The sequence below is a fragment of the Penaeus japonicus genome, unplaced genomic scaffold (assembly GCF_977035675.1).
Source record: "Penaeus japonicus unplaced genomic scaffold, GWHDUDI00000001_assembly GWHDUDI00000010, whole genome shotgun sequence".
Classification (NCBI taxonomy): Eukaryota; Metazoa; Arthropoda; class Malacostraca; order Decapoda; family Penaeidae; genus Penaeus; species Penaeus japonicus.
The window spans coordinates 25298658-25308657 of record NW_028234412.1 but is presented as its reverse complement, the minus strand read 5'-3'; the positions used below and the strand labels follow the sequence as shown (position 1 = coordinate 25308657).

Below are 10000 nucleotides of genomic sequence, written 5' to 3'. Positions count from 1 at the left end.
AAAACTAAGGCTCATCCACCCTGCAGCAGAACACTCCCAGCAGCCACACAATGTTGGCCAGCAGTGTTTGAGTTGCTGGCAACAACAGGTGCAGCACACCAGAGTAACAGCAGATTGCACACACAGAGAATGCTGCTGCACCACACACACACACATAATAAAATCACAATGTTGATGGGAAAGGTCAAAATGTAGTGAGCATTAAGGCATTTGTTTACACAAATCCTAAAATACTTTGTTAGGAGTTGTGTTGATTTCCTAAATGGTCACTTCTTACACCTGCCATGGCTCCCATTACACTGATTTCTTTGCCTCTCCTACCAATATATACAGGTGTGTGTTACGCAGCACTGGTATTGAGTATTACATAGTGGGGAACATCTGGGGAGGAGGGTACAAGGGATGAAAGAGGGAAGGATTCACATGAGGGCCCCGCTTCATTGCTCCAATGCTAGCAGCACCTGTGTCCCCTGGGAAGGCCTGTTCAAAGCTCCGCTTCTGTGTTCCAGGCAGCCTCGCTCCTGCCATAGCTGCAGCAGCAGCTGCTGCATAAGGCATTGGGAGAAGAGGTGGTCCAACTGGGGGTTTCTGAATACCTTGTGCACCTTGAGCATCTCTAGCCTGAGATGACGACACTGGCACCAAGGTTACTTGTGGATGAAGCCCACTTGCTAGGGATGTCCGAGCATTGGAAAGTAGGAACACTGGATTACTGCCTGTACTTATCTGTGATGTGACTGGCATGTGTCCATACTGTCCTATAAGGGGAGGATGGATTCCTGACTCAGCAGGCTTCAAGGGAGGGGGCATGAGGGTGGGGGGAGCTTGAGAAGAATGAGGTAACTCAAGGTGATTTTGTGGAACCAGAGAAGGCCTTGGAGGAGGGGGGCCCATAGGTGGGGGGAGGAGAAGGGGAGCATCAGCCTGCTTAATAGGGCTTGGAGGGATACCAGAAAGCACAGGGCCATGAGTTGGAGGGTGAAGGGGATGATGAGCTGCACCAAGGAAGTGGGGCCCCTGAGGGCGAGGTGTACCAGGAGGGGGAACGCTAAGTGGGTGGGGAAGACCCCCAGGCAGGGCTGCGGTGTCCCACACCAACATACCCGGGGACATGACGGGCCTTTGAGTTGGCAGGCCACCAGTCAGCACCATGTTCATGTCTTCCCCTGAACACTGAAAGACTTCTATGTAACGCTGCTTCTTCCCGAACACCATATAACGATGATGCCTTTGCTGGGAGGCGAGGAATGCAGAGTGTTCGCTGTCCATTTGGATGAAAGCTTCTCCGCTTGGTTGGCCCTGTAGAATGATACAGTGTCAGAAATGCGAGAAGCTGTGAGAAAAATCAGCTCATAGTACATACAATCAGACCACAATGTATAGATAATAAGGATGATTGGAGAGACTTCTCAAAATAAAACAAATATCATGAGTATTCCACAAACACACAACACAAAACTCTAACATAGGAACTTACATGTGCATTGTAAACCATATGGACACCCTGGTACACAATGCTCTTTGCGTGCTCTCCTAGGAACTCGAGGATATGCTCCACCTGGGCCTCGAATGGCAGTCCTCGGAGGCGGATGCAGTCCTTGCGCGTGCCAGAAGTGATGATCTGTTGAGGGAGTAGTGGCACCTGGGGCAGCTGTGCAATCAGTGGCTGCTGCTGTTCATATGTACGAGGGTCCATGGAACGATTTAATACCTGTGAAAGAAACTAATGATCATCACCTATAAGGAAATAGAACTGCTGTAGCAGAATCCTGCTACAACTGTCTTGACACCTGTTCATGATAAAAATGCTTCAGGAGAATCAAGGATAAATAATAAGTCAAAGAAATGCAAAGTTCTAACCAAAAAGGAGCCTGGAAAATGGGATGAGCAGACAAGCACATTAAAAAAATAAATAATAACAATAACAATAATAATAATAATAATGATAATTTACCCCCCAAGAGTGAGATCCTTGTTGGTTATTAACAATCTTGTATTTACTGTAGGTGGCCCGGGAGGTAAGTGAATGAGGGAGAGCATGAGATCTTAAAGAAGAAAGTGACAGGGATGATCTTCGAGCAGCAGGAGTAGGTCTCATGGCTTCCATTATTAGGCTAAAGACAATCAAAACTGAGCGCAATGGTCACACGGGACCTTCTACACGATCTAAAGGAAACATGCAGCTCATACAATTAAATGATCTTGTAGAGTATATGGTATAAAAATGATTCACAAAGAGTGTGTTACAACTCAAATGTGCCACTGGAATTAAAAAAAAGTATCTTTACCTGCTAATCACACAGAATTTTCTAGCTACAGAATATAATTTACTTCTACAACTATAGGTCAAAGTAGAAATAAAATTACAATAAATAAGAGAAAAATACTGATAACCCTCTTATACAGAGGAAACTAACAGGCAAAACGAATGGATTTCTAACCGTCTTGTATTTCAAAAATAAAGGTCAGCAAAATCACCAAAATCCACTCAAAGATATCAAGTATTCACTACGCTATATCTCGCCCATCTGAGGAACAAATTGAACAACACATCATTATTGCACATCATTTCACTAAACATTGTTCAATCTGGAGGTCAAACCACAATTTACTTCCTGTTTTATGAATGCAAACACACACGCGCAGAACAAACGGCTATTCAAAAAGTAATCGAACTATCCACTTCTTTCTCAAGAACCGTTAATTACCAGGGAAGGAAGTAACCGTCACACGCTTCAATTTTCGCAACGACAAATATTTCAGAAAGGGAACACTTTCTTTTACTGTAACAAAGCCAAGACCATCTCCGAACGAATCTATGGCGAAGGCGAAGAACGGAGGAAGCAAAATGAACAAGGAAAAAGAAAAGAAAGAGGAAGAAAGAAGTATAGAAGTGACACTGGGAAAGGCAAGATGGTGATAGATCTTCAACCGTCACCCACGCTAGCACGCTCTGGGACACTGAAGTTGAGCTCTCATGGCACGGTATGTGTGTGCGTGTGTGTGTGTGGGTGTGTGTGTGTGAGTAATCAGTTCAGTTCAGAGAGATTTGCGAAGGCTTTCCTTCGCCCGGGCTATATGCACGAGGCGGCCCGGCCTGTGTGAGTAAGTGTGTCTGTAGGTATAAGTATTCCACCTCACCTCTTTCCTACCCCCCCCCCCCTCCTACCCCACCTCTCTCGAATCCCCGCCCTGTACCCCCAGACAAAACCTTTCCTACCCCCTCCCTCCCACCCTCCCTCTACCCCTCCTCCCGGCCATAACTCTACCTCGGTGAATTGAAGTCTCGCCGATCCAAACATAACACTAGATAGCGAGCGAGACTTGTGCCAAGCGAAAGAAGGGGCGGAAGAAAAGACGAAAAGACGGAGAGGGGGAGAAGTGAAAGGAGAAGAATAAAGATAGATAGATAAAGATAGATACATAGGCGGATCAAAAGAAAGTAAGCATAGGTTTGTGTGTGTGTGTGTGTGTGTGTGTGTGTGTGTGTGTGTGTGTGTGTGTGTGTGTGTGTGTGTGTGTGTGTGTGTGTGTGTGTGTGTGTGTGTATGTGTGTGTATAAAAAGGCAAATACTAAAGGAGAGCTTCGTCACATAAAATATAAAATGAAACCCGAAGGAGTGTAAAGCAGAGCACATTACACGAACGGCGACACGAGGGCTTGTTGTGCAGAATACCGCTGACGTCTGCTGCCTCTGCTTGTGCATACAAGAGGGGTGGGGGGGCAGGCAGGGGGAGGAAAGTGGAAGAAAAGAGAGGGAGGGAAGAGGGAGGGAAGACGGAGGAAGGAGGGAAATGGGAGGGGAAGAGGGAGGAAAGGGGGAGAGAAGGTGAGGGGGAGAGAGGGTGAGGGGGGAGAGGGGTGTAAGGGGGAGGGGTAGAGGGAGAGGATAGGAAAGGGGGGAGGGAGAGGGGAGGAAAGGGGGTAGGGAGAGGGTAGGGAGAAGGGAGGAAAGGGGGGAGGGAGAGGGTAGGAAAGGGGGGAGGGAGAGGGTAGGAAAGGGGGGAGGGAGAGGGTAGGAAAGGGGAGAGGGAGGAAAGGGGAGAAGGAGAGGAAGAGGGAGAAAAAAGGGGGGAGAGGGAGAGGGAAGAAAGGGAAGGGGAGCGGAGGGAAAGAGGAAAGGGGGAGGGAAGAGGGGAATGAACAGAGTTGAACAAGCAAGCAATGATACCTAGAGTTATTAATGATTGATCCGATATTTCATAGAGAGAAGAATAGGAGACAAAAATTTTCAGTTCTATTTTATTATGAAGATTTGGAAGCGCTTATCGTACCTCACACTGGACGTGCCCACGCATGCAATTGCTCATCACACCCGGATAAATGGACGCGCATGCGCACGCCGCTGGTCACTCATAAAAAGGGGGATGCCACCAGACTTCCGGCCGATAATACTGAGGTTATTACGCACCTTTTATTTCCTTCTTTCCCTGTCTCTCTCTCCGTCTCTATATATATACATGAGAGATGGGAAGAGGACGAGGAAGAAAAGAAGACAGACAGGGAGATAGAGGGAGAAAGAGAAAGAGAAAGAGAGAGAGAGAGAAACGTTTGACGTCATCTCAACGTCGAAGGTCAGCATTAAAAAAAGTAAACTTTTTTCTAAACAACGCAAGCTCGACTCATTCTTACTCCATGAAGTGGTATTATTTGCACAATAAATAAAATTGCCTAGGCTACGTATGTAATTTCTTAAAACTATATTTATCTAATCGATATCACTTGAACAATCTGATCAAATCTAGACGTAGCTTATACGGATCTCCATCTCCCTCTCCCCCTCCCTTTCCCTCTCCCACCCCCACTCCTACACACAGCACAAACGAAAACAATAAATTATCATCTCTTACACAACCCTGAACTAAAAACCGGGAGAAAATCGTCCCCTGCAAGGCATTCCTGCAACAATCCGATGCACCGCCGACAGCAACAATATTGCAAGTTAGCTCTTACTCTTGACAAATGAAAACAGTCATGCACGGAGGTGTCATGCAATTAAACTTGTAAGCAATAAAGAAAATGGGAAACAAGGGAAGAGAAGAAGAGGGAGGAGGAGTTACTGTACATACATACATACATTCGTGTATGTATGTATGTGCTCTCACCTAAGTGTTTCAATACGGGAGAGAGAGCTAAGCTCAAGAGGTTCTGTTTGCTAATTTCTAATTATCAAATAATTTTATTTTAAGTATTTAAGAAGGGAAGGTGACCGTTTTGCAACTCAAGATTAGTATTTGTGAATATTATGGAAAAAATAAATCACTGACGAAGTCAACTGAAGGACTGAATACATTCATATCTATATCTATATCTATATCTATATCTATATATATATGCGCGCGCGCGCGCGTGTGTGTGTGTGTGTGTGTTTGTTTGTGTGTGTGTAAACAAATATAAATGAGAGAGAGAGAGAGAGAGAGAGAGAGAGAGAGAGAGAGAGAGAGAGAGAGAGAGAGGAGGAGAGAGAGAGAGAGAGAGAGAGAGAGAGAGAGAGAGAGAGAGAGAGAGAGAGAGAGAGAGAGGGAGAGAGAGAAAGAGGGAGAGAGAGAGAGAGAGAGAGAGGAGAGAGAGAGAGAGAGAAAGAGAGAGAGAGAGAGAGAGAGAGAGAGAGAGAGAGAGAGAGAGAGAAAGAGAGGAGAGAGAGGAGAGAGAGCGGAGAGGGAAGAGAGAAGAGGAAGAAAAAGAGAGAAGCGGAAGAGAGAGAGGAGAGAGAGGGGAGAGAGAGAGAGAGAGAGGAGGGAGAGAGAGAGAGAGAAGAGAGAGAGAGAGAGAGAGAGAGAGAGAGAGAGAGAGAGAGAGAGAGAGAGAGAGAGAGAGAGAGAGAGAGAGAGAGAGAGAGAGAGAGAGAGAGAAAGAGAGAGAGAGAGAAAGAGAGAGAGAGAGTGAGAGATTGAGAGAAGGAGGAGGAGGAAAAGGGGGAGATAGATAGAGAAGGAGGAAAAGGGGGGAGAAAGAGAAAGAGAGAGAGAGAGAGTCGAAGCTGGACGAGCGAGGGGAAGAGAGGCGAGGGGACGGCCAGAATGCTGAACGCCGGAGCCCGGGCCGAGATGCTGACTCGGCTGAGCCAAAGCACAACAGCGCCCCGGCCAACCTCACATCACCTCGCCTCGAGTTTTTTTTTTCTCGCGACAGTTGAAATCACTTGTTGGATTTCGCTTGGGTTCATGATTGGCGAAGCTAATCACACAAATCGGATTGTAAATATTGAAGATATATATAGAATCCATACTCAGAATCATACATAATAGTTACAAAGGAATGTATGCTCACCAACTGCATATATTCTCTAACCCAGCACCCACCGCCCCCCACCCACCCCCTGCGAAACTCACAGGCACTGGGATAAGCGTACTTACACAAGCAGATGTGTGTATACGGGATAAGGGTGTATGTATTTAAATGTGTATTCATATTTGGACAGAACTATACGTATACAAACTATCTATTCATGTGTGTGTTTTATCTAGCTATTGTTCATGCACGGAGAAATATGCATACACATAACCGACAAAACGAATAGATATACATATTCAACTTACCACTGAATCAATCAATCAAACAAACAAACAATAAACAAAAAGGGGAAAAAATAAAATACAAATAAACAAAAACAAGAAAATAAAAACGAAAAAAAAGTTTAACCATCAACCCATCAACCTCTCCACCCCCGCCCCCTAACCCCAGCCCCCAACCCCAGGCCACCAACCCCAACTAGCCACCTATCTCTCTCACATGCACATTTAAGGACCCGGTTGAGAGACAGCAGCCTCCCCAAGGCCACGGGTCGTCACCAGTACTTACGGTTATCTCTACCGAAGACGATAAGCGTGTAAGCAAATGTGTAATCAGTATGACATTAAGTCTACGTAACCTAGCAGGCCACTAAGCTAAGAGTCATGCTTATCAGAAAGTGACCTGTTCATCTATGTAAATTTGTGGAATCATATGTATTGATATATACATTGATATATATATATTTATAAGAACGAACATACATGTAATCTGGACACACAGACATCATTATCAATATCACAAATCATTCACCGTTACCATTAGAACCAGAAATACAGTATCCAATGCGGTGCGATTACAGGGGCGGAAGGGCAGACACGACTGTCGAAGGAGGGAGAGAAGGGAGGGGATGGAGAAAGGGGGTGGAAGAAGAAGAAGAAGGAGAAGGAGGAAAAGGAAAGGCGGCTGGGCGGATAGATGGATGGGAGGATGGGAGGAAGGAACACTAAAGGGAGGGAGAGATGAGGGAGGGGAGAGAGAGAGACGTGAATGAGGGAATGAGGGAATAAAAAAGAATAAAAGAACACACACACACACAAGCATAAACACGCACATACAAACGCGCACGCATGCATACATACACACACACATACATACATACATACACACATACATACAGAACCGCACACGCAAGCGAAGTAGTAAGAGCCCACTCCGGAACAGCGGTGTCCTGACGGGGGAGGTCCGAGTCAGGCCGCGACGCCAGCACCCAGCACAGGAAACGGAAGGCTGAAGGGCTCACCTGCTGTACCTCTGCGGTGGTCGAGCGGAAGAGCTCGATGTAGCGCGAGCCGATGATCTCGCGGTGCTTGGCCAGGGCCTTCGAGCTGTCGTCCTCGGAGGCGAACAGCACGAAGGCGTCCCCGGTGGCGCGGCCGTCGGGCTTGCGCACGAACAGCACGCCGTCCTCGTTGTCCAGGATGTGGCAGCCGCTCTCGCCGGACTCGAAGAACTCGACCTGCGGAAGGAAGGGTGGGCGGGGGTCAAGTCGGGAACATGATTCTTGCAGAAAAGGGGAAAGAAAAAATGTAGAATCTTTATATATAACGTACATATATACAAGGTAAGACACGCCAACGCCTATATCACATAACTTTATCTCGATAAACCTCTTTTACTAAAATATTAAATTCGTTCGAAAGGCTGCTGCCATGTAATTAGTACTTAATTAAATGAGAAAAAAAGACTCAAACCTCGACAACATCCGCATGGTATGGATGAATTAAGGCAAGTTTCAACAACTTATTCGGAAAAAAACATATTTGGAAATTACTTTTGACTCATCCGAGTCACAAGCCGATGCGAATGCAACAATCAGTTACGAAAGTGATGGGTCATGATTAAAATAAACCATCCTTATCATTATCTATCGATAAAAAGTATCTATCTATATCCATTTAAAATAATATCATACATAGGTAAGAAAAGCCATATCTTACACCAAACACTACATCAATAATTCCTACGTCACCTGTCTATTTCCATTCAGTTCATCAAGTTGTTCTGGGGAGGCGGGGGAGGGGAGGGGGAGGGGAGGAGGAGGGCAAAGGGAGAAGGAAAGAGGATGGGGATGGAAGAGTAGCAAAAGTGAGAAGGGGATGGAGGAGAAGCAGAGGAGGAGAAGGAAAAGATAGGTGGTGGAGGGGGGGGGGGGAGTTCATATGCCATCCCTATCTCTCCTCAAGTATCAGTGGAGGTCGCTAGGAGACAGTGTTTGTCAGCGATATTAATCTTAACAGTTCTACCGTTCACCTCTTGCCCCTTAGATAACTCAAAACAAAAAATAAAAACAAAAAATCAAATAAAAAAGATCAACCAAATGAATAGAGTAGACAAAACAAAAAGAAAAAGGAAAAATCAATCTTTGCTCTTTTGTGACACGGCAGAAATCACACACACAAAAATTACACCTTACATCTTCAAAATAGACAAACAGACGACAAATAACAACAAAAAAAGCAATTATCATTACTGATGACCAAGAGTGATAATAAAATTAATCAAATTTTCCCCTAAATCCCAAAACAATGACAACGCGAACCCAGCGTCTTCATCAAGAGATCACAGTATCCACTTGGCGTGTTCAAAGGGCTCGTAATCAGCGCCTTTATCTGGGCCACTTTGGGATAACGTTATAGCTATTATTTTTTTTTCTTTTACAAATACGATAATAAGTTACCTTCCTATCGTCACAAAGCTTTTTTTTCTCTCCCTTTTTCTAATCAGTAAGAAGTGATTTTATCTCCCAACGGTCTTACATCTCGGCGCTACTGGAGCTACGTCGAAATACACAAATAGTACATTGGTAAAAAGAAAGAAAAGAAAAGAAAAGAAAAGAAAAGAAAAAGAAAAAACGTTTGTAGATAATTAGTTTTTTGTTATATATAAAACAAGGATGATGATGACGATAAGTTAAGACACAAAAATGGACTTTAAAATGAAAATTGTTGAAAGAACAGCGGGGCAAGGTTGCAGAGAGCCTCGAACATTCCATCAAGAGCTGCAATAAAAGTTGTCCCTACTGCTCTCGACTGTCCAACCGAGAAACCCATTTAAATCAGTCATCAACAATATCTCGACCTTTCTATCAAAGAGCCGTATTAATCAACCGTAGGCCTACCGATTGCGCATTGCTCATAAAAGACGCCTTATCAAGGTAGGATTTCATTCCCCACTGAGGAAACTTCCACCGGATTCCACTTCGCTTCCATTCTTTAGTCATGTAGGAGCACGGTGGTGGTGGTGGTGGTGGTGGGGATGATGGTGGTGGTACTGATAAAGATGAAGATGGTAATTACTGGTAACAACAATCCTAACAAATGCAATGACACATATCCTATTAGCGAGGACAAAAATCCCCCCCACCCTCTCTCTCTCTCTAACAGCAAGGGCAAAATGAACAAATAATTCCTTAATTCCCTCTACACCTGCCGTGAGTCTAGAAGCTCTACCGAAGGCTCTTGAACTCATTATCTCACCTGTCGTGGGTACAGGCAGATTACAAAAGCTTAAGAGAAATTAAAAGTGTTTGCTTTTTCTCGAATAATGCCACATTTTTTTTTCTCTAATGTCATTTCTAAAGGTTACACAAGTCTAACAACACACACGCAAATTGAACTAACAGATGAACAAATAATTGTATGTTTGAATGAATAAATTGAATAAAGAAAGAAAAATGACACAAAGTAGACACCAACAGGCAACCAC

At 44.8% G+C, this 10000-nt stretch overlaps 1 protein-coding gene across 6 annotated transcripts in view; it reads right to left on the bottom strand.

Annotated features, from left to right (window-relative positions):
• Nucleotides 1-10000, bottom strand: part of fus (epithelial splicing regulatory protein fusilli) — a 149362-nt gene that overhangs the window by 8983 nt on the left and 130379 nt on the right. For 3 of the 6 annotated variants that reach the window (XM_043009183.2, XM_086541081.1, XM_043009186.2), the window contains 3 exons: nucleotides 7536-7751; nucleotides 1478-1723; nucleotides 1-1299 (listed from right to left, as the gene is read on the bottom strand). The exon at nucleotides 1-1299 is cut by the window's left edge and continues 1220 nt beyond it. In XM_043009183.2, coding sequence (XP_042865117.1) covers nucleotides 364-1299; nucleotides 1478-1723; nucleotides 7536-7751 — 1398 coding nt within the window. In that variant the 3' untranslated portion in view covers nucleotides 1-363. The remainder of the gene's footprint in view (nucleotides 1300-1477; nucleotides 1724-7535; nucleotides 7752-10000) is intronic. The other 3 variants (XM_043009187.2, XM_086541082.1, XM_043009184.2) reach the window with 3 other exon arrangements.